General features: G+C 38.1%; 1 protein-coding gene and 2 non-coding genes across 4 annotated transcripts; all 3 read left to right on the top strand.

Moving 5' to 3' along the window:
* Positions 1-7751: 7751 nt before the first annotated feature.
* KHDC4 (KH domain containing 4, pre-mRNA splicing factor) lies at positions 7752-24461 on the top strand. Of its 2 annotated transcripts, none has more exons than XM_063105068.1 (14): positions 7752-7839; positions 8311-8527; positions 11353-11481; positions 11820-11899; positions 13422-13474; positions 13756-13919; positions 14996-15207; positions 15947-16007; positions 17310-17367; positions 17605-17858; positions 20344-20505; positions 21419-21531; positions 22239-22330; positions 23226-24461. In XM_063105068.1, the coding sequence occupies exons 1-14, from the start codon at positions 7802-7804 to the stop codon at positions 23423-23425; spliced, it is 1833 nt and encodes a 610-aa protein (XP_062961138.1). In that variant the 5' UTR covers positions 7752-7801; the 3' UTR covers positions 23426-24461. The 2 variants fall into 2 exon arrangements, with proteins under 2 accessions (XP_062961138.1, XP_062961137.1); XM_063105067.1 differs by lacking the exon at positions 7752-7839 and adding an exon at positions 7864-7944.
* On the top strand, positions 14208-14337 carry LOC134385395 (small Cajal body-specific RNA 4). Its single transcript, XR_010024370.1, has one exon. It is a non-coding gene; the product is annotated as a small Cajal body-specific RNA 4 (non-coding RNA).
* Positions 18607-18743, top strand: LOC134385389 (small nucleolar RNA SNORA42/SNORA80 family). Its single transcript, XR_010024367.1, has one exon. It is a non-coding gene; the product is annotated as a small nucleolar RNA SNORA42/SNORA80 family (small nucleolar RNA).
* Positions 24462-24905: the final 444 nt, after the last annotated feature.

Raw genomic sequence — 24905 nt, 5'->3', positions numbered from 1 at the left:
GCTGGAGAGGCAGAGATGCCCTACCTGTGTTCATCTGTGTCAAACACAGCATTCAACTGTTCAAGCCTCATGTTTTTCTGGCAATTCAATTCACACAGAACTTTAGTGGGTTGCTTGTCCTTTTTACTTTTGAGGTTGCCATGTTGTTGATATTTTTATTGTTTTACTGTTGTTATTAACTTCTTAAAAAATTCTAGTACTTTTTCTTTTTTATATCTTTTGACATAATTTCAGACTTACGGAGAAGCTATAAGAATAGTACAAAGAGGCTGGCCGGTTAGTTCAGTCAGTTAGAGCACAATGTTGTAACACCAAAGTCAAGGGTTCAGATCCCCATACTGACCAGTTGCCCCCCAAAAAGTACAAAGGATTTCTGTATCCTCTTCACCCAGATTCTCCAAATGTTAATATTTCTTCACATTTGTTTTGTCCCTTCCTTTCTCTCTGTGTATATGGGTACATGTGTGTACACAGTTCTTTTCCTGAACAGTTTGAAAGTAAGTTGCAGACATGATTTTTTTTAAACTCTAAATTATTCAGTGTATATTTCCTGAAATCAAGGATATTCTCTTATATAACCACAGTACAATTATCAAAATGAACAAATTCACACACACACACACAAAATTTATAATACTATTATCTAATCTGGAAATCTTATTCAGATTCTGCCACTTGCCCCTGTAATGTCTTTTATAGCAAAAGAAATCCTGGATCATGCATTACAATCAATTGTCATACTTCTTTTGTCTCCTTAGTCTAGAACAGTTCTTAAGGTTTTGTCTTTCATGTCTTTTTTTTGTTTTTTAAAGATGACTGGTAAGGGGATCGTAACCCTTGGCTTGGTGTTGTCAGCACCACGCTCAGCCAGTGAGCAAACCGGACGTCCATATATAGGATCCAAACCCATGGCCTTGGTGTTATCAGCACTGCACTCTCCCGAGTGAGCCATGGGCCTGCCCTCTTTCATGTCATTTTTTATTTTTTATTTTTTGACCGGTAAGGGAATTGCAACCCTCTGCACAGTGTGGTCTGCACCACACTCAGCCAGTGAGCACACCGCCCATCCTTATATAGGATCCGAACCGCAGCCTCGGCGCTACCAGTGCCGCACTCTCCCAAGTGAGCCACAGGGCCGGCCCTCATGTCATATTTTAATGTCATATATTTTTAAAGAGTAAAGGCCAGTTATTTTGTATAACATCCCTTAATTTGGGTATTTCTGATACTTCCTCATGATTAGATTCAGGTTATAAAATTTTGGCAAGAACACTATAGAAATGATGTTTTCATTTTAGTGCATCAGATCAGCAGGTACATCTATTACTGGTGATGTTAACTTCCATAGTTTAATTAAGGTGTCATCTGAGGTTTCTCCACTGTGAAGGTACTATTATCCTTTTTTAATTAATAAGTGTCTTTGCAACACTGAATAAATACTTTGTCTTAAAATTTTTTTTTAATTTATTTTTGTTTTCTTTTATTTATTTTATTCTTTTTTTTTAATTTTTGAAGAAATACTTTGGTACCATGTAAACTTCCTATTACTTCTCTAACTTTGACCCACCAGTTTTAGCATCCATTGATGACTCTTGCCTGAACCAATTATTACTGTAATAGTTGCCAATTGGTGATTTCAATGCCATGGTTTTAAAGCCATGGCCTCTTTCTGACAGTTATTACTTCTATAGGATGATCAGTCCTACAGGAATTTGTTGTTTGGCAGGAACCCAAGCCTGAGTTCTGCCCATCTGCACTGCTCTTTTCCTAAAGGCTTGCTCCCCAGGCCCCTGATGAGAAACCACATTTGGAAACAATGATTACATTTTACATATTACCTCCAAGTCCACTTATTATAACCCTGTGAAAAATCACGTTTTGGTGGGAGAAGTGCTGCATTGAAAAGTGTTTTTGTGGGGCCTGGATGTTTGGCATTTCCCCCATTTCTTCTGGCTTTCCCAGAAATCCACATCCCAATTGTCAGAAGCCTAGTCATGGCCAATCAGTGCATTAACGTTAGTCACAACATCTAGTGTGGCAAAGAATTTGGTATGGCCTAAAATTTGACAAGGAATGGATTAATTTCCCTTGACCTCCCCGTGAGTAGTTTCAGGCTACAGGGAGAAAAGGGTTTTCTCTACAGGATTCCATAACGTCCTTGTTTTTTCCCTATCTCTTTTTATCAGAGAAACCTGGGACTAAATGTTGATCTCTTTTGGGACTGTGCTTCTCCTAAAGCTCTAAAGAATAATCAACACACTGTACTATCCTCTGATTTTGCCAAGAGGGCCCCCAAAGCTTTACCCTATCTCTTGGTTTGGCTTTGTCCCTGATGACTTCTCGGTCAGGAACAGTTTAATCCATACCAGCCAGTTCTACAGTTCCACTGAGGTTCTATAATTTGCAAACTCACTCTTAGTATCAATTTATTTTCCAGTTAAACAAATAACCAAAGTTTACTGAGACTAGCTCAAGTAAGAGGGAGAAAAAGGGGAATTGCATTTTAAAGGTATACTGGGTAGCCTCATGGCTATCCAAGGATATGGCACCAAGTATAGCCAGGCTTCATGGAGGCTAGAACTAGGGCTATACACCCTACTTCTTTTTGAATAGCTGCTCTATTCCTCTTTCTTTCTTTTTAAAATTTTGGTGCTGGCCGGTACAGGAATTGAACCCTGGACCTTAGTGTTATCAGCATCATTCTCTAACCAACTGGGCCAACTAGCCAGCCTTTCTTCTTCTTTCTTGAATGATTTCCCCTTGTAAAAACGTAAAAAAAAAAAGGCTGGCCAGTTAGCTCATTTGGTTAGAGTGCAACCTTACAACACCAAGGTCACAAGTTTGGTTCCTCGTACCAGCCAGCCACCCCAAAATAAAAAAGAGATAAAAAACACTTCTTAAACTATTTTTAGGGATGACATCAGAATTCCTTGTAGGAAATCCCTTTGTTTGGAACAATTATCCAATAAGCTCTTGAGATGGCCTTCCAAGGGGTGATCTGGTGAATATATTGGACACCTTGAGAAGACCCACCCTCTGTCTTCTCTTTTTTCCCATCACACCTCTCACTGCTGTAGGTAAGGATATTAGGCCAAAACAGCAGGATCCAGTTTGGCATTGATCTAAATGGATTCAGGGGAGATACCTGGGAGACAGATGTAGGAATGCAGCACCATCATCTGGAGAAAAGGAAACTTAATTGTAGACAGAAAAAGCTACTGGGGCTGACCAGTTCTCAATTGTTTAGAGTATGTGCTCATAACACTAAAGTCCAGGGTTTGATCCCTGTACCAATCAGCAGCCAAAAAAAAAAAAAAAAAAAGCCACTGAAACAATAGGGCAAGTCCCAGGGGTAGGAGAGGATACTGGGAGAGAGGTTATAGGGTCCAGCCCTATGGGTTTTATGTGATCTCCGAGTTGTCATTGCCTTACAGTTGGTACTAAATGGTCTAATAATACCCAAATGAGCACTAGGGAATTGCAGTCATTGTCATTCATACACCAATTTTTTGATCATACACCAAACAGAAAGGAAAAATGACCTCAGCCTAACCTTTCTCATTTTACAGACTTTTTCAGTGAGCAATATAACAAAATGCTATTGAATGGAGTTTAGAAAATCAGAAAATCAGAATCAGTTGTATCAATAGAGAAATGCTATAGGAGAAATTCATACTTTTAAGAGAATTGTAAATAAATGAACTAAGCATTTAACTTAAGAAACCATGGAGAAAAAAATAAACCCTCCCAAAAGGAGAAGATAATTAATAAAAATAAAACTTTAAATTAATATGGAATTGATGAACAAATTCATAAATAAAACTAAAAGCTGGGCTTTTTAAAAAGGTGAGCAAGGCTAAAGAAAATAAATGAAAAAGAAATGAGAAGAGAAACAAGTAGTTATATAAATGAGAAAGAATAAGAGGCCTTTGGTGAAATATTATGCAAAGCATTTTAAATCGTGGTAAAATGGATGATTTTTTAGAAAAATTTAGATGACTAAAATTAACTGAAGAAAAAATAAGAATCCTGAACAGATGAATAACCACATAAGAAATTGAAAAGGTTTTCAAATATCACTAAAAAGCTTCCAGATCCAAATGATTTTATAAGCAAGTTCAGTCTACTCTTCAAAGTAACAATAATTCCTGTGTTATTCAAAGTACATAAGAAAAAATGAAAAGGTTGCCAACAAATGTTTCAAAGCTAGCATAAATTCACAACTTGATTTTTTTTAAAGTTCCAAAATATCACCTGTGAATACAGATGCAAAATTCATAAACAAAATATCAGCAAATCAAATCCAGCAGTGTATTAAAAGAATGACACCTCAAGATCAAGAATTGTTTATTCCAAAATGGAAGGAGGGTTCAACATTAAGAAATGTAGTATCAGAGCTGTTTGCAATAATACATGAAAGGAAAAAAATCTTTATATGATTATATCAAACCTATCAAATATGGAGTGCTCACTTTTAATACCCATTCCTGATAAAAATGCTTAATAAAACAAGAGTTGAAGAAAATTTCCTAAATATTACAAATAATATTTATCCGAAGCAAACATTATATTCAAAAGTGAAATTACATCTCTCCAAAGATAGACAAATAGCTAGCAAGCACTTGAAAAGGTCATTGGTCATTAAGGAAATGCAAATCAAAACCACCCACTGAGATGGCTATAATAAAAGAAAATTTTTTGAAAAAATAATTGAAAGTAAGTGTTGGAGAGGATGTGGATTAATAGGAACCCTTGCACATTGCTGGTGCTGTTACCATTGGTGGTTGAGTGGTAGAATTCTCACCTGCCACATGGGAGGCCTAGGTGCCTAGGTTAGCTGTTGGTGTGAACAGGACTGAAACCATATTGGGACCTAAAACCACATGGACTCTAAAAGATTTTAAAAGGACACAGTTTTTTTCTTGGAATGCATTTCTCTGAGTTCTCTCATTTCCCATGGTAATTTAATATTTTGAGTTTTGTTATAGGGCAAGATGACATTATTTACATAAATGTAAAGTTGTTTTCCAGCCAGCCTGAAGCTGCAAACTTGCAGACTTGCATGTACTATACAGATCCTAGGAAACCAAGGAAGATGTCAATAAAGTTATGCTGATTCCACCCCTCCAGTAGGATCCTAAAAAATAACACCAAGGACGGGAGCATTAACCAGATGAAGCCTTGGTGAGACTTGCACTTGGCTCCTTGCCTGGAGCTCCCATGGCTCATGTCCCCTCCCTCCTGCTTTTCACTTCCCACATTCCATCCCCTAAACCCCTCTTAAAAATCTCTTTTTAAGAGATTTTCTCACTCGGGAGAGTGTGGTGCTGATAACACCAACTCAAGGGTTAAGATCCCCTTACCAGTCATCTTTAAAAAAAAAAAAAAAAAAATCTCTTTAGTAAATCTGAGTCTGGGAGATGGCTTTACTCTGGCCATTCGCCTTCAGGCTTACTGTAGAGATTGGTTAGCCTAACATCTCTCCTCAGGTCACCTGTGTTCCTTAATAGAAGCTGACTTCCATTTTTGTCAACAATTTGACTTTTGCTTGGTTTGCTTTTGAAAGAAGGCCGGCAGATAGACCTGTGCCTGGTAACAGTGGGAATGTAAAATGGTGCAGCCACTTGTTTTAGCAGTTCCACAAAAGTTAAACACAGAATTACATATGACTCAGCAATTCTGCTCCTAGGTATAAACTCTAAAGATTAAAAACAGGTACTTAAATACATGTTTATCAATGTTCATAGCAGCACTGTTTACAATTAGCCAAGAGGTGAAAACAACTCAAATGTTCATTGATGGATGGATGGATAAATTGTGGTATATACATCCAATGGAATATTATTCAGCCATAAAAAAGGATGATGTACTGATACATGCTACAACGTGGATGAATCTTGAAAACATGCTAAGTAAAAGAAACCCGACCCAAAAGGCTACACGCTGTATGATTCCATTTATATGAAATGTGTAGAACAGGCAAATCCATAGAGACAGTAGATTAATGGTTCCTGGTGTCTGGCAGGAGGGGGAAATGGAAAGTGACTTCTTATAAGGAGTTTTTTGGGGGGTGGTGAGGAAAATTATCTGGAGTTAGATAATGGTGATGTTGTACAACCTTGTGAATACAGTAAAAAACATTGAATTGTACACTTAAAGTACCCTTTAAAAAGGGTAAACTTTATGGTATGTGAATTTTATCTTTTTCTAAAAAAAGGAAAAAAGAAACAATATAATTTCTTTCTTTTTCCCCCCCTCTGGCAAATGGCCAGCATGATGAATCGAACCCTTCACATTGGTGTCATAAGGCCATACACTAACCAACTGAGCTAACCAGGTAGTCTGCACAATGTAATTTCAATCAGAATCCCAACAGCATTGTGTTGTGTTTGGGGGCAAAGAGGCAAAGGGAAAAAACAATGTTGTTTAATCCAAAATTCAGGGACTGGCTGGTTAGCTCACTTGGTTAGAGCTTGGTGTTGGTAACACCAAGATCAAGGGTCCGTGTACAGGCCAGCCGCCAAATTAAAAAAAAAAAAAAAAAAAAAAAAGTTTGGAAAAATGCCTGTTAGAATAGTCTAAGAAATGTTGAAGAAAATCTGCTTGTCGTAACAGATATCAAAATATGCATAGGGTTACTGTAATAAAAACAATATAACAAAGGAACAAGTAGTTCACTGCAATAGAAAAGAATGCAGAAATATAATAGTATGTATGCCATTTTACATATGATAAAGGGGTGTTTGTGTGGAAGAGGCATTTTACTGATTAAATGCTAAAGGAAAGTACTGTAAATCTGGCTTTTGTTTTATTTTTGGTGGCTGGCCGGTACAGGGATCAAACCCTAAATTTGGCTTTGAAGATGAATTTGTATTCTATCAGAATGTAAATTTATTTGAAAAAGAGAGTTGTGTTTTATTTATATATTCTATCTGGAGACTCCCTGCAGCTTAAAGATACCCCAAATGTTGGAAACCTCTGGCCTCCAGAATCAAACTCCTTAGCATGGCATTCAAGGCCTTTCATTATCTGGCCCCCACACTCCAGGCAGCTGAATCCTAAGTAAGCAGATCCCAGAACAGGCTGTTCCATATATTACGCTTGATCTTCACCTCTCCAGCCCTCAACCGGCTTGTTTACCTTCCGTTTCTTAGACGCCCTACCAAGTTGTGTAGTTTATCTTCTTCGACCTTTGCCTATTGTATGTATTTGCCCGCGTGCCTACTCCGCCACGTTGAGAGTACCAGAATGGCAGGACCTGCGGCTTATTCATCATTTTATCTTTATAACCCCTGCTTGATGCATAGAAATGATAAAAACGGAGAAATTCTTCAAATGACCTTTGGAACTAACCGTTTCCCTTTCCCTAAATAGGTAACTGAAACGTGAAGAGGGCAAAAACCGGGCGGAGGGTTTCTCCTTAGCCTGAAATTGGGATCCCACACAAATACAGCGGAATTTGTGGAGAAACCTGTTTAATTCCCTGACTCATGCGTATTGTCTGCTAGTCCACCAACTTGCCCACAACAAAGATGGGTTCTTCTAATCCCGATTCCGCCTTTAAATTAGGCATAGCAGCCATTTTTCTTAAGGGGAAAGCACAAGCCGGAAGGTCACGCCCTACCTGTCTTGGAAACGCCAGACGCCTTTAAATCACAGAGAATCCAATTAGAATCGACATTTTCACCGGAACCACTCTGCCTCACGACCGGAAGAGGCTGTGCGGCGGGGTGTTGGGGGCGGAAGTGACGGGAAGGTGGTAGTGGAGTAGTTGGCGGATGGTTGAGTAGAGCCGGTCGCCATGTCCGCGGGGAGCGCGACACATCCTGGAGCCGGCGGGTAAGGCTTCGCGGGCGAGGGCGTTGGAGCGAGCATGAGGGCACGGGAGAGAAGGAGGGACCACAGGAAGCTGCGTATGGGTGAAGGGGCGCTTGAGTGGGAAATGTACGTATTGAAGGATCGGACTTTTGGGGAGAAGATTGAGCAGGACTGAAAAGGGCCGGGAGAGATCCGAGGGAGGAGGGAAGCATGGACTTTTGGAAGGACGGGGTAAGGGGAAGGCGAAAACGAGGGCATGCGAGACAGTGGAGTCTTTTGATAGAAAAGACGGAGTAGAAAGCAAATAGATTTGGATAAAAGGGTTGAAAGAAGTGGGGATTTGGGGAAATATATCAGTTGTTGTCTAAGGAGAGATGGGAGTTTTAAACCTGGTAGGAGATTCGGGGGTGTAAATGGAACATGACAGGGAAAGTGGAGTGCTAAGGCGTAGTAACGGAAGAATAATATAAAATTTCCTTTTTCTACCTGTAGGCGCCGCAGCAAATGGGACCAACCAGCTCCAGCCCCACTTCTCTTCCTCCCTCCAGCGGCCCCAGGTGGGGAGGTCGCCAGCAGTGGAGGAAGCCCTGGGGGTTCCACAGCTGCTCCCTCAGGAGCCTTGGATGCCGCAGCTGCTGTGGCTGCCAAGATCAATGCCATGCTCATGGCCAAAGGGAAGCTGAAACCAACTCAGAATGCTGCTGAGAAGGTATTTGAAGTTGAGGGGTCTTGGCTAGTTGTAATTTTTATAGTTGTTTTGTAATCCTGTAACCTCACAATTATTCGTGTTAATGAAGGAGAAAATGGGTACGGTAATTTAAAGATTATTTAATTTTGGAACGTTCCATATGACTTTTTGTCATACGTACGTTTTTACAAGGTAGTTTTGACTGGGCTGATTACATTTGTGGACCAAATACCTTGTTTTGTCTATGTTCACTTAGTTCACTTTAGGTTATGTCTGTATAATCATTTAAAGCAATGTAATGTGTTTTGATACATGTGTTTTCCCTGAAATCAAAGAAGAAGTTGAGGTAAATCAAGTGACCTTTAAAATATCATCTCTAATTAGAATCTATATGTTTACATTAATGATTATCTAACTAAATAGCAATTATATATGAACTAAAATGGAGGAATAATTTATATATGGGTTGTTTTGCTGTTTTCATACAAAAAAAAATCCCTGGTATAACTAGAGTCTTATAACTAGAAGGCATCTGATTTTTGAAGCCATTACTTTATCTTTCCATAAAATGCAAGAATCTTTCTACAAGATAGTGATTATGGTGGCTGTTTGTATTGGTAGAATGCATGGTTTGCTTTTTTAAAAATTTTAAATCCTTACAACAATTCTGTAGAATTGTTTATTGTTACTGGTTTACAGATCAGGAAAATTAGGCTCATGAATGTAAAGTAACTTGTTCAAGATCTGTAAGTCGTAGGTACAGGTGTCTGGTTTCAAAGTCACTTTGGGCAATTGGATATTTAGCTTTTGCCTGAAAGCTGCTAGATTTGAAGAATTCAGTGTGTTCCAGTGCAGCCCATTGCACAGTAATTATCATTTGGAAAAAAATTCTTTTTGGTTTAAATTAAAATTTGCTTCCTGTGGTACCTGTAAAGAGGTGAGTTCTGTGTTTGAAAATGCAAACCTTTGTGAGCCTTCCAGTTCTATGAACTGTTTATCAGTAGGCCATAACCTGTCTGGATGCTTAAATATTTAAGTTCTGCAGAGTGGGTGAGAACATTTGGTCAGTGGTCCATTTCTAAGGTCTATGAGGAAAAATTAAAAGCACACTGACAAAGACAGAATGTTCCTTGAATATTAAGATTCTTAATACTGATGTTAACCATTTATACTCATTTTTTCTCTAAAAAGCAATCTTTAAAATGATAAGTGAGTTGGTTAGCTCAGCTGGTTAGAGCACAGTGTTGATAACATTAAGGTCAAGTTTTCAGATCCACATACCAGCCAGCTGCATCCCCTACCAAAATGAAAGAAAATAATTGAACTCAGCAGGAGGCAACATGATACATAAATACTGGATTTAGGATCATAAGATTTAGGTTTGAAACACAGAATCTTAGTTACTGGTTATATGGCTTTGACACCATGAACCTCAGTTTTCTCAGTGGTAATATATAGGTAATATACCTGTACTGTCCAGTGCAGTAGTCTTAAGTTAAATAAAAATTACAATTCAGTTCTTTAGTTACATTAACCACATTTCAAGCGCCGATATAGTGGTAACTATATTGGACTGCTCAGATACAGAACACTTCCATCATTACAGTAAGTTCTATTGGACAACGTTGATAGGTACTTTTAAGGTCGTCCTAATGGTTCAGTGAGATAAGATGTGTAAGTGACTACTATAAGGTGCTAGGGCTGGCTGGTTAGTTCAGTTGATTGCCAAGGTCCAGGGTTCCTTCTTTATATTGGCCAGCTGCCAAAAAAATTCTTTTAAAAGGGCTAAACAAAGCTAAGGTGATTTTGTTGAGTTTGTTTTTAGTTTTGCTTCCACATTTTAAAAATGTATCTAATGCATGAAACATATTGTATTTTACCTTCCTTAGGCAGATTTACTCTAGACATTGATTTGGGGATGGCCCTTTTTTTTTTTTTTTTTTTTTTTTAAGTTTTTTTCAGATAATAAGTGTTATCTGAAAATCCATCTATCTGGAGTTGTTTGTAGTTTTTTTATTGTTGTTTTTTTAAAGATGACCGGTAAGGGGATCTTAACCCTTGACTTGGTGTTGTCAGCACCATGCTCTCCCAAGTGAGCTAACTGGCCATCCCTATATAGGGATTTGAACCTGGGACCTTGGTGTTATCAGTACCACACTCTCCCAAGTGAGCCACAGGCCAGCCCAGTTGCTTGGGATCTCACTGGCTTCTCATCCATTCTCTTTGTTCAGTAATAGAAAGTAATGGAATGATTACTTAGATATAATTTAAGGATTTTTGATGGAATTAGTTGATTTTTTTTTTTTTTTTTTTTTTTTGGTGGGGGTGACTGGCCAGTACGGGGATCTGAACCCCTGATGTTGGTGGAATTAGTTAAATTTGATATGCTGTGACTAGGGGTGGTACAGAGGCAACTTCCTATTGCATGAGCAAGGCATATGGGTTGTGTACATTGCTCTTTTTCTATGTTTTGCTTCATGTACAGCCAGCTAATTAATCTGTAAAGCATCATAACTTGTCCCTTTATTTTTCCTGGTAGAGGTTGCAACTTCAGTTCTTTAAGTTTCTGTAGTTATGTGACCATAAAAATGCACACAGGGCCAAGGTTACAGAGAAATCTGATGGTGGCCTTCAAGTAAATTGACTCTACTCGGTGTCATTTTAGTGAGGTTTTGTTTGCTTGTTATTTCATTTATGAAGAATGACCAAATATGTTGGCAAGAAGATAGAGGGGAAGGTAGGGAGGTGGTGGGACTTGAGAGGAAGGGGTAGTTGTAAATTGGACAACTAAAAGACTTTATTTCATCATATATACTTTTTAATCTAATTTCTTTCTCTTTTTGTAGCTTCAGGCCCCTGGCAAAGGCCTAACTAGCAATAAAAGCAAGGACGACCTGGTGGTAGCTGAAGTAGAAATCAATGATGTGCCTCTCACATGTAGGAACTTGCTGACTCGAGGACAGACTCAAGATGAGGTGTGGAGGAGTTGGGACTCTTTGGAGAAGATGGCAGGTGGATTCAGGAAAAGAAGACTTCTGAACACAAGCAGGAGTCAGATATTTATTAGTGGGTTTGGGTCATAGTTTCCAAAGTCAGGATTGGGCTTAATTTAACTTCAGAGAAAGGTAATGAAACAGAATATTATGGGTGAATTTTCTGGGTTGGTTTGATTAAGAAACCATAGAATTAAAATTTTAGGTATAGGAGGAATTCATTCCTACTTAATGGAATGGATGGGAAAAATCTATACTGCTATTTGCCATTGAAATCAACCAATTACCACATCTTTTTAATAGAACATTTCCTTTTTTAGATCAGCCGGCTTAGTGGAGCTGCAGTGTCAACTCGAGGCAGGTTCATGACAACTGAGGAGAAGGCCAAAGTGGGACCAGGGTGTGTATGCTTATCCTGTACTTTGGGGAAGGGTTGGGCATATGACCCACATTAGCTTCATATTTTTCATTTTTAGGTTATATGTGTAAATGATGTTTGGTCAATAGTTTGAAGGGGGGATGTGTGTGTGCTTCATAGCAAAATTCTGGGTATCTCAAATAGGTATAAGAACTGTTGGTAGCTTTTTTTTTTTTCGTATCACTTTTTGGATTTTTATTTCACAATGTTTTAGTTGGAGGAAACATTTTGCAAGAAAGTATAAAAGAAGATAAAAATTAACATTTAATGTATATATTTCTGAACTTTTTTCCTGTGGAAATGGTTCCCCCCACAAATGAGCTCATATTTTGTTGCAATCTCCCTTTTTAAAAAATCCTTTTTTTGCCTCTAAAATGATTATCGGTTGTGGGTTATCCTTGCCAGATTTAATCTGCCTATCAGTGGCAGATTTAATCTCAGTTTACTTTCATTCCTTCCATTATTCAATGTTTGAGCTTTGCTTCACTGTCAGTTGTCAGGTACTCAGTAAATTCAACATTTTAAATATCAGATTTAACTAAATATAATTGAGAGGCAAAATTTGCTTCCTACCCCAAGCCAAGAGTATATTTCAACTTTGTATATGTGCTGGTTGCTGTTTTGAACTTTGTCATGAAACACAGGATTTTGCTTCTTTGTCTTTTTTTTTTTAATATAAAGTTATTTTTTACCTGCCACTTTTTATTAACTAAGTGTGGTTATTGATTACTTTCTTCATTATTATAATCTAAATCTGAGCCATCTTTACATTTAGAATCTAAAGAGTTTTCTCACTTGGTGTGGGCCTTTTTAAAAGTTTACCTATATGCTGCCATCACTCTTGCTCCATTAATTTTCATAGCCAAGACCACATCTACCTACGTTTTTGCTGGTTGTCTAGGGAAGAACATAGAGAATAAGATACCATGCCGAAGAGCTGAGTGGACTTAACTACTGCCCATTGACAAAGACAGGCCAATGTTCAATTACTCAAACATTAATTCTAACCTAAACAAACCAGCAAAAAGGAATTCTGTTCTTGAACACCGATTTATCTCAGTTGATTGGGTAATAATGCGAATGAGTCCATGAGAGCAGATTTGAACCCTGTGTGGGCCAGTTATTTTTATTCGTTCCCCAACGATAAAACTGTGTTCTTAGAAATTAACTAGCAATAGCTATTTCTTTTTTCTTTCTTTTTTTTTTTTTTTTAAAAAGATGACCGGTAAGGGGATCTTAACCCTTGACTTGGTGTGGTCAGCACCACGCTCACCCAGTGAGCGAACCGGCCATCTGTATATGGGATCCGAACCCGGGGCCTTGGTGTTACTAGCACCGCACTCTCCCGAGTGAGCCACGGGCCGGCCCTAGCAATAGCTATTTCAATGTATATAGTCCTCTTATGTGGAAACTTTAAACATTGCAAATTAGATTTGGTAACCTGTTTGATTCCTTCTTTGGTTTTGACCAGTTTAGGATTATCCTTTTATGTTTCTCTTTATAGGGATCGTCCATTATATCTTCATGTTCAGGGCCAGACACGGGAATTAGTGGACAGTAAGTAATATTTTGGGTCACATAACGCTTTTTGTGAAGAGCAAGGTGTAGGGCTATGTATAACAAGTTGGCAAACTGTCTCTGATGGCTGTTCTGATTTCTTGTTTATGAACTACACATGAATGTGTATTGGGTTTTAGAGAGGTCGGGAGCTATATATGGGTAACCTGTAAAATGGATTAATGCTTGAGTAATTGAACATTGGCCTGTCTTTGTCATTTGAAGTAGTCAGTTCACTCAGTTCTTTGGTATAGTATCTTACTGTCTGTGTTCTTCCCTAGGAGCTGTAAACCGAATCAAAGAAATTATCACCAATGGAGTGGTGAAAGCTGCAACAGGGACAAGTCCAACTTTTAATGGTGCAACAGTCACTGTCTATCACCAGCCAGCACCCATTGCTCAGCTGTCTCCAGCTGTTAGCCAGAAGCCTCCCTTTCAGTCAGGGGTATGTTTTGGGGAGGGATCATTAACAGCTTTATCATTTGTATAAAAACTATATATGTTAAATAATACATATGAAGAAAAAAATAAAATCCTGATGTTTCAACCTGAAAGTTACACACCATTGGTATTCTGTTAATGGACTATCTAGGTTTCTAAGAAACAGTGAACATTTGAGCACACATCTCTTCATACTGATATATTCTAGAAAGGGGTTTGATAGATCAGTGGGTATACACATTGTACGTTTTGCAATTAGTGGTTTTACATTGTATCTTTAAGCCTGATGGCAATTGGAGGACTAAGAAGGCTGAGTCTGATGAAGCAAGACTTTGCTGATACACTCCTCCTAGAAAAAAAGGGTTGGAGAGAGCTGCCCTTATTTGAGAATTCCACAGGGCTGACTGTACTACCCAACATTCCACTCTAGCTTTACAGGAGACTGTCTTTGCTGTAATTTCTTATTATCTGAGTATTAGTTGGAGGGAAGTGAATATGCTTACTCAAGATTAGATCTTGGGTTTTTGCCTCATAAATATCTTTTACTGAACAGAATGTGTTTGTTTTATAAGTATATACTTGGAAATTGAAGTTCTTATTTAAATTAAGCTCCTTGATAATTAATTTTTATGGTAGAAATTGAAGGGGGTTCCTAATTCTGGAAGTGATTAAAAATATCTTGGGGGGGGGCCTAGCCCGTGGCGCACTCGGGAGAGTGCGGAGCTGGGAGCGCGGCGACGCTCCCGCCGCGGGTTCGGATCCTATATGGGAATGGCCGGTGCACTCACTGGCTGAGTGCAGGTCACGAAAAAGAAAAAAAAAAAAGAAAAAAAAAATATCTTGGGGGGTGGGGGTGTTAAAGAATTTTCCAGGGCCGACCCTGTGGCTCACTCGGGAGAGTGCGGCTCTGGGAGCGCAGCAGCGCTCCCGCCACAGGTTCAGATCCTATATAGGGATGGCCAGTTCGCTCACTGGCTGAGCGCAGTCACAAAAAAAGGACGAAAAAAAGAATTTTCCATAATTTTTTATTATGATTTATGAATTTTGTGTTTAATCAGAGGTATTCTGTTCTTCCTACAGATGCATTATGTTCAAGATAAATTATTTGTGGGTCTAGAACATGCTGTGCCCACTTTTAATGTCAAGGAGAAGGTGGAAGGTCCAGGCTGCTCCTATTTGCAGCACATTCAGATTGAAACAGGTGCCAAAGTCTTCCTGCGGGGCAAAGGTTCAGGCTGCATTGAGCCAGCATCTGGCCGAGAAGCTTTTGAACCTATGTATATTTACATCAGGTATGGATCGATGGGGCAGAGGACATTTGAATTTTTATCAATTTATCAGTACAGGTGGGAATAATACAGGTGGTGCAAGAGAAAATGGGCTTAATTAATAGTAACGAGGGATTTTGGTAAACACTAGAAGTAACCACTTTATAATTACTAAAAATCAAATTAAGAGATGGAATTGTCTCTTTATTATTCAAGTCCTTGAGTTTTATACAAGTCTGTGATCCTAAAATGAGGTGTGATAAGCCTAAAATAACTTTCATTTAAATCTATGACATTAGGGCCGAGCCCGTGGCGCACTCGGTAGAGTGCTGCGCTGGGAGTGCGGCGCCGCTCCCGCCGCGGGTTCGGATCCTATATAGGAATGACCAGTGCACTCACTGGCTGAGTGCCGGTCACAAAAAAAAAAAAAACGACAAAGAAAAAAAAAAGAAAAAAGAAAAAAAAAATAAAGAAAAAAAAATAAATCTATGACATTAATATATTTTATAGTAATTTTATGACCTTTAAATATTTTTATACCAAGAAGTATCATTACATAGAGAAAGAGACCATTAAAATATTTATAGTAATGATACTAGTTATATCTTAAAAGGTTTATATGTTTTGAGTTCCTATTTCATGAGTTTCAGAGGCCTAGATCTTCAATTAATATAGTAAATTGATAAAACAGCATGAAAAGTGAAAGAATTCTGTATCCATTATTTTTCTCTCCTTTGAATTTTTTGTTCTTATTTCTTTACAGTCATCCCAAACCAGAAGGTCTGGCTGCTGCCAAGAAGCTCTGTGAGAATCTCTTGCAAACAGTGAGTTATATTTGTCTGATATTCATTCAGAAGAGCCACTGCCATTTTGGAGTGTGTCTTAGCTATTTTTTGCACTTATATTCATTTCCTAGGGCTGCCATAACAAAATACTACTTAGGTGGCTTAAAACAACAGAAATTTATTTTGTCACTGTCCAGAAAGCCAGGACTCTGAAATCAAGGTGTTGGCAGGGTTGGTTCTGTCTGGAGTCTTTAAGAGAAAAACCATCCTATGCCTCTCTCCTAGATTCTGGTGGTTGCTTTGGCATTCTTTGGCTCATGTTAGCATAACTCCAATCTAAAGTAAGGATAGAGGGCTGGCCATTTAGCTCGGTCAGTTAGAGCACTGTGTTGATAACATCAAGGTCAAGGGTTCAGAGCCCCATATTGGGCAGCCACAAATAAAATGAGGGTACAGCTATAAAAGTTTAAAACCAATTAGCAATGCTTTTAGGATAATTGCTTATTTGATTATCTATTCTTATTCTATAAATAACCAAAAGTTAAAGGATAGGACTGTTTTTATAGCACTTAAAGAAATCAGGTTTTGGGTTGAATATGTTCAATCTTGTGTTCTTTGATATTTAAGGGTGCCTTGTTAGGAAGCGGGTGTTTTCTTTGCTTTTGTGAATATAACCTGATTTAACAACCTGTGTACCAGATAACTTCCTTGACCATTTCCCATCTTTTTCTTTGTTGGCACTTGAAGTTATGGACTTAGTAGGATTTTTGTAGTGGAGAAAATACTAAACCATTATTAAACCATAAGCTCCTTGAGGACAGGTCACCCACTAAATATGAATTAATGAATTCTCACCAGTTATACTAAAAACTTAGAAATGCCCTACTTACGGGCCAGCCCCGTGGCTCCCTCGGGAGAGTGCGGCGCTGGTAGCGCAGAGGCCGCGGGTTCTCATCCTATATGGGGATGGCCAGTGCGCTCACTGGCTGAGCATAGTGCGGACGACACCAAGCCAAGGGTTACGATCCCCTTACCGGTCAAAAAAAAAAAGAAATGCCCTACTTACTTAAAATCAGTAGCTTTCTGAAAGATTTTGTACCCCAGAGTTGAGTATAGCTTAGGGGATTTAGGATTATACATGCTCCTGATTCCCAAAACTTGGCTTAATAATTTTTACGTCTGCCTTATTAAAATTTAGATTAAACAAGTCTAAGTTTGATTGGAACATCAGTGGAAATATTTTAATTCCTAATTGCTTTGGGCCTAGGATTATGTAATCAGACTCTTAAAAATACACAATTGAGACTGTTTCATGTTAATTTGTTTTCCCCTCTCTTTCAGGTTCATGCTGAATATTCTAGATTTGTGAATCAGATTAATACTGCTGTTCCTTTACCAGGTGTGTATGTCTTGAAGTGTTTAAAAAATGTTTTGCTAGTGATATTTATATGTAACTGTGATACTTGAGGCTAAATTAACTGTGCCAGGGCACTAATAATATTCCCTTCAATTTAGGGTAATTTGGAGAGCCATTTATGCCTCAATATTTTTTCTTCCCTAGATGTTAAGTTTAATATTCAGCTAAAATGTCTAGTTTGGCTACAGCTGATTAAACACTTTTTTTCTTCCCCCTCAGGCTATACACAACCCTCTGCTATAAATAGTGTCCCTCCTCAACCACCATATTATCCATCCAATGGCTATCAGTCTGGTTACCCTGTTGTTCCCCCTCCTCAGCAGCCAGTTCAACCTCCCTATGGAGTACCAAGTATAGTGCCACCAGCTGTTTCATTGGCACCTGGAGTCTTGCCAGCATTACCTACTGGAGTCCCACCTGTGCCAACACAATACCCGATAACACAAGTACAGCCTCCAGTTAGCACTGGACAGGTAGGATCACAGGATATGTAACATAATATCATTGGATTTAGGAAAAACTGGGGGAGGGAGAAAAAGGTGGTAGTATTACAGAAATAAATCATGTAACGTGGGTTATTTTTTTTTCCTACTGTATTCTGTGTTCCCACCACTAACCTACCTGAATCGTTTGGAATAGTGTGTATGTATGTGTGTATATGTGTGTATGTCATCCTGAAGTTTACTGTTAATTTCATAAATCTTGCCACCAAATAGTTGTTTAAAGTGGGGTTGGTCAGTAACTTTAAATAAAGGGCCAGATGGTACATATTTTAGGCTTTCTGAGCCATGTAGTCTCTGTTAAACTGTTTCACTCTGTTATGCTAAAGCATCAATAGAAAATATCTAAATGAGTGAGCATGGCCGTACTCCATAGAACTTTATTTATAAAAACAGGCAGCAGCCCAGAATCATAGTTTGCCTACCCCTGCTTTGCAATATTAATGAAGTTCCCAAGTAGAGGGGGCTGGCCTACACCACACCTCTCAGTGATTGGAACTGAGTTAGCATTTCTAATCTAAGAAATATTATATTGTATATACAGGTGTTCCTAGGCTAAGAGATATGTGAACTTGCCAAACGTAAAGGATTACAAATGCTGGTTATGTTTCATAATTTCTTAAGTTAAATAAGAAACTAGAATTATAGGAAAAGAGTAGATGTCTAGCTCATTTGGATAGATTATGTACAATCCTTGGAGGCAGGAGAGAGACTAATGAGAGCATGGCAATGGATTTATGGTGGGCCCTTCTCTGTGGGCCTCTCATAGTGTACCCATGCCAAAGTAAACTACAGCCTCGAACCATTGCCCAGCCTCCTTACCTGTGGGCTGTGAGCACTGAAGGGGGTTGCACAGCATGTAACAAAAAAGGGATTATGAACTAAATGCTATTGTCCCTAGTCCAAATTACTTTACTTTTTATATTTAGACACAAATGTAGTTCCCCAGCTTTGAGCTACAGTCCTTTGTAACTGGGAAACAACATGGCAGAATGGCTAAGAGCTGAGGGTTAGATTAAGATTGCCAGGGTTTATCATGCTTTCCCATTTTTTGAACTTGTCATCCTGAGATATAAGTTAACTTATCTAGATAAAGTATGCATAATGGGGCTGGCGGTTAGCTTAGTAGGTTAGAGCAGTGTTATAACACCAAGGTCAAAGATTTAGATCCCTGTACCAGGCAGCTGCCAAAATAAAGGCGTAAAGGGTCACTTGGGAGAGTGTGGTGCTGATAACGCCAAGGCCACGGGTTCGGATCCCTATATAGGGATGGCCGGTTAGCTCACTTGGGAGAGTGTGGTGCTGACAACACCAAGTCAAGGGTTAAGATCCCCTTACCAGTCATCTTTAGAAAAAAAAAAAAAAAAAAAAATGCACAATGATAAAATTTAAAGAGTTGCAAGAATTAAATAAGATGATCCGAGCAGTCAATAAATTTTATTTTTTGATTTTATTTTTTGAAATTTATTTATTTATTGAATCAAAATCGATTATACATATTTTGGGGGTTGAACATTGAGATATGTTGATCAAATCAATATTACTAGCATATATATTGTTACAAATCATAATTATTCTTTATGCCCCTTGTCCAATCTCTCCCCTTCCCCCATTCCCTCCCCCTTCTAATTACCCTAGATTTCCTTCTCTCCTGAAAGAATAATGGTTACTCTGTTAATTTGTTGCCTAGATGATCTGTCCAATGCTGAGAGATGTGATCGGGTCCCCCAATATTCAGCCAATAAATTTTAGATGTTTGTTATTGTTAATTGTAATAGTAGGGCTGGCCAGTTAGCTCATTTGGTTTGAGGGCAGTGTTAAAACACCAAGGTCAAGGGTTCAGATCCCCGTACCAACTGGCCACCAAAAAAATATATATATATAGTAATAGAGTTTTCCTTTTAGAAGTGCTTATTTTTCTCTAATATATAACGTCTTTTCATCACTTCATTTTCCTTTTTGGAACTACCTCTTAAAACATTAGTGAGACTTGTTCTTGATATAGCAACTTACTAATAACCATGGAAGTGGTAAATGAAGTTGCCTCTGCCACAAGCATTAGCAGCATTTATGATAAAGAGCTAATCACATTGATTAAAGGACTTTAAATAAGAGGAAGTTCTTGCTTGATGACTTCTGAATTGAGTAAGTGGCTGGAGTTTTTATTGTTCGTTAATGGTCGTGTTTGCTCCTCATAGCTCAAATGCACAACAGGTTCTTCCTGAGAGTTCAAAGCACTGTATATAGATTGCCAATTTTATGTTTCCCTAGGATGAAGGTGGAAAGGCTAGGAAGTGATATACTGTTACCAAATTATACATGAAGGAAACCAAGGGCATGAAGATGAAAAATTCATATGATACATATTAATCATTAAAGTATGTTGTAGTCATTGTTTACTTATTTGTTAGTTGGGTATCCTCATACTTTTTTCCTCCTTGGTTTGTTTTGGTCCCAGAGTCCGATGAGTGGTCCTTTCATTCCTGCTGCTCCTGTCAAAACTGCCTTGCCTGCTGGCCCCCAGCCCCAGCCCCCACTCCCACCTCAGCCCCAGGCACAGAAGAGGCGATTCACAGAGGAGCTCCCAGATGAACGGGAATCTGGACTTCTTGGATACCAGGTTAAATAAAATACCCTGTCTTTCTTTCCTTATCTTATCCTCCTGCTATATTCTCCCTTTAAAGAAAGATAAGTTCACATCTATGTCAACCATTCTCCCAGTACTAGGATTTCTGCTTTCTGGAATCCATTTAATCCTTGAAGGCTTAAAGCAAGTTATTCCCTTTGGGTAGGTTTTGTCTTTGGGATCAGTGTGATAAGAAAATACAAAGCTCTGCATCTAGAGAGAAGTCTCCCATGACTAGCATCTGGAAGGAGTTCTGTATAATTCTGTACTTCCTCTTATTCATACAATAGACTCTTGAAAGCCTCTGATAGTTCTTATTTCCCTACACATCTCACCTAAGGAAATCTACCAGTATATGGTCTGTACTGGAAACCTTGGCTTTCAGTTTGCTATTCTCTTTTCCCCCCTAAAAAAGAGGGTGATTTCTCTCTCCAGCCTCACCCACCTCCCCTGCAAAAAGACTGCCAGAAATGGAATGATTCTGTGCATACACATAATTGTGAACATAGTCATTTATTAAAGTTTTTAAAAGATGATTGAAATATGTAGTTTTGGTGTAATTTTATCAGAAGTACCTTTACATTTTGCCAGAATCCTTGAAGCATTTTTTAAACTAAAACATTTTTACATTTTATAACTAGGTTTATGCAAAGCAGTTGAGTTATGAGCAGTCAGTTGAAAACAGACAGAGCATAATGAATTGCAACATTCTTGACCAAATCCTACAGAGAAAAAAATCCCTACTTTGACTACAATTATACACCAGATCCCAATGAGCTATGTAGTAGTGCAGTTTAATTTGTTGCAATTTATCAGAAAGATGAGACACTTGACAGTTACATTAAGGAGCTAAAGTCAATACAGCAGTTGTAGATTTGCTAATGCCACTGTATTTTTCTGCTCATAGCATGGACCCATTCATATGACTAATTTAGGTACAGGCTTCTCCAGTCAGAGTGAGATTGAAGGTGCAGGATCGAAGTCAGCAAGTTCCTCAGGCAAAGAGCGAGAGAGGGACAGGTAAGTTAGTTGGAACAATTATATGAATACGTTCAGATGTCATTTGTTTGCACCATGAGTGTGAGTAATGATCATTGCTTATAGGTTCAGTATTCTGAAACTGAAATGAAATCATTTGAATCAAGTAAGCTCCGTTTGTTGTAATTGACACAGTAATGGAAAACATAATGATAAGCCTTTCAGGTCTTAGAAGTAGTTGCAGTCAGCTTTGAATAATTCAGTACTTATTCAGATATCTTCCTTACTTTTTATCTTGGCCATTTTCACAAGGGTGAGTAGTAAGAAAACGTTATATACAATCAAGCTATTTTTGATACTTTTTTTGTTGTTGTGGCTGGCTGGTGGATATGGGAATCTGAACCTTTGACCTTGGTGTTATGACATCCTGCTCTAACTAACTGATCTAATCAGGCAGACCTGTTTTTGCTACTTTAGAATCACAGTATAAAGCTGGATCACTTGGTAGAGCCAGGGTGTCAACAGTTCGTTCTGTTTTTGGCATGGCCTGGCTATTTTTGACAGGACTTATAATTTTATGACTTGAGAATAGCTTGAAGGGGAATGGGGTAAAGGTTGAAAGGGTTGAAATTAATGGTTAAAATGAACTTGAAAGATTATCTGTAGAGTTTATTATTGTACTTCTTATTCAGTGAATAAGTTAAAAATTGAATTTGTTTGAAAGAAAATTTCATTTTTTCTTTTAACAGGCAGTTGATGCCTCCACCAGCCTTTCCAGTGACTGGAATAAAAACAGAGTCTGATGAAAGGAATGGGTCTGGGACTTTAACAGGGAGCCACGGTGAGTAAGGTGTGCCTGGGGGAACAGGAGAGTGACTAAAGTAGGACTGGTGTGTCTGAAGCTATTAGTTTTTTAACCTGATGTTCATTCAGGTGTTTAATCCAATCTGTATAATCTACTGGCTAATGAGAATACTTTTTTTTTTATTTATATGGATAGCATATAGTTACACAGCCTTTTATTTTCAACCGACGTGTGTCTAGAAAAGGGTCAGTCGATTTATATTTTATACATAGCATCAGTGACATTAAAACCCTAGGAAATACTACTGATTGGTAGGTTGTTTCAAAATTCTGTTGCCTCTGTTGTCTGAATACCTGGAAGTAATCTGATAGAGACTAATAAAGATTGATTTTTCTTTGTATTGGGAGCTGAGCCACGTCTCCTCTTATAGCTCTATTGATTGGTAATGGTCAGCCTGTGGCGGTTACAAAAAATACGGCTTTTTAGCATCCCAGAACTCTTAAATCCTGTAGAGGTACATGGGGTCATTTTCGTTCTTTGCATATAGTCATAATAAAAATGAACACAAGAGAATACATTTTTTTCTTTTCTTCTTTTCTTTTAACTCTTTAAAAGGTGAAATATCAGCCCCCAAAGTCTCACTTGCTAACTTTCCTTTTTTTTTTTTTTCTTTTTTTCTTTTTTTTTTTGTGTTTCTTTTTTCTTTCTCTGTTTTCTTACATGGTTCTGGTGGATTCACATTTGCTGATGCTGGTGCTGTTTTTCGTGTGATCTTCAACGTTTTTGGGGGACCATTGACCCGGTGACCTCAAATGGTGTCCAACTAACCACTTACAATTAACATCTTTTTTTTATTAACGATTTTATGGTATTATCTTTTTTTTTTTCCTTCGGTGGGAATGGGGTTGGGGTTGTTTTTTCTCTATCCTAGATTATTCAGCCAAGAAGATGAAAACTACAGAGAAGGGATTTGGCTTGGTGGCTTATGCTGCAGATTCATCTGATGAAGAGGAGGAACATGGAGGTCATAAAAATGCAAGTAGTTTTCCACAGGGCTGGAGTTTGGGATATCAATACCCTTCGTCACAACCACGAGCTAAACAGCAGATGCCATTTTGGATGGCCCCGTAGGAAACAGTGGAGAGTTTTAACCCTCGGTGACTTCTTAGCAATAATGCATGCATTTGATTTAACAAGACTCTGGGGCCTGTACTGGGAACCATCTTGGACCTTTGCAGAAGTTAGAGATGCATTGTCCCTTTTCTTAAAGGGGTTCCACTCTTTTTAAAATGTTTTTGTTTCTGCAGTGACACAGCATCTGTTAAAATTTACTTAGAATAACAAATTTGTCAGAGAAGCTTTTTAACAATTGGCAAAATGTGCTTGTTCAACAAAGCATCCCAACATATTCCCCTATATGTTTGACGTGGTCCAGGCTTTTCCAAATGAAGAGCCCCAACTCTGATGTAAAGAAAGTTTTATTTGTATTTTACTACTGTCTGGTCAATTTTGATAATAACTGGTTACAAACAAAGCCTTACTATTTATTAGTGGGGAAATGATTTTGAGACCATCCTTTCTTTTCAGTACTTAATTCTAAGAGATCCTCATCTCTTTCATTTTGGATTCTTTCTGTTTTTGAAAATGCTGTTTTACTTATTTAAGACTGTCAGATATGGCTGGATCCTGGGCAGGAAAATGAAGTTATTTTTTCATTGTGTCTTTTTTATTGGGATGATCCAAAGCTGGCACCTTCAAGCACATTTGTCTCAGATAGCCATTGCTATTTTTATTGCCCTTCTAAGCTCCTTGTCTTCAGCTGGGTCAGAGAAAACGACTAAAAGTTGTTCAGAACTCATCCAGAAATGAAACAGTGGTCTGTCTCTCTCAGGACTGGTTGCAGCTAAAATAGAGAGATCTGACTACTCGCATTAGGATGGTGGACTTAGTGACTGACCTTGCAACTTGTCCTTTTTCTTGGCATTACAGGTTTTGCCAAAAGAACTTTTTTGTATCAAATATTGATGTGTGAAAGTGAAGGAGCTAGTCTGCTGAACCAGGAGTAGTTTGAGATACTGAACTGTCACTTTTGCACATTTGAATACTTTGCAGGCTGGCTTTGTATAAACTTATCCTCTGGTTTCCTATATGTTGTAAATATTTAGACCATAATTTCATTATAAATAAATGTATAAAATATTCTGCTTGTGGTTTCTCTGTTCTTTTTCTTCTATAACCCATCCATACACTAAAATTAATAAACTTTTTACTCATACCATAATGCTCATTAGAAAAATGTATACACAGACCCCAAAGTTTGTGTGTAGCTCCAAGACTTTTATAATTCTGCAAAGATATCCTTAAAATCCAGATGAAAATTTCAAGGATTATTATACTGGATGTATTTCTTTTTCATATTTTAACCCCCCTAAAATTTAATAGGGGATTAAAAAGACTGAGTCAATGAAATATTAAAGGAAATGTAAGTTATTCTTGGAAAGACATTTTTTAAAAGGAAGAGTATTGGGCAGAAGTTGCATCAGAAAAATTTTTTAGCATAAAGTTCTGGTACCTGTATACTGCCTAGAGGTGAATACAATTGTAGTATCTT

This window comes from Cynocephalus volans, chromosome 8 (genome assembly GCF_027409185.1).
Source record: "Cynocephalus volans isolate mCynVol1 chromosome 8, mCynVol1.pri, whole genome shotgun sequence".
Taxonomy (NCBI): Eukaryota; Metazoa; Chordata; class Mammalia; order Dermoptera; family Cynocephalidae; genus Cynocephalus; species Cynocephalus volans.
Note: the sequence above shows the minus strand (reverse complement) of the source record. Positions and strands in the feature narration are given on the sequence as shown.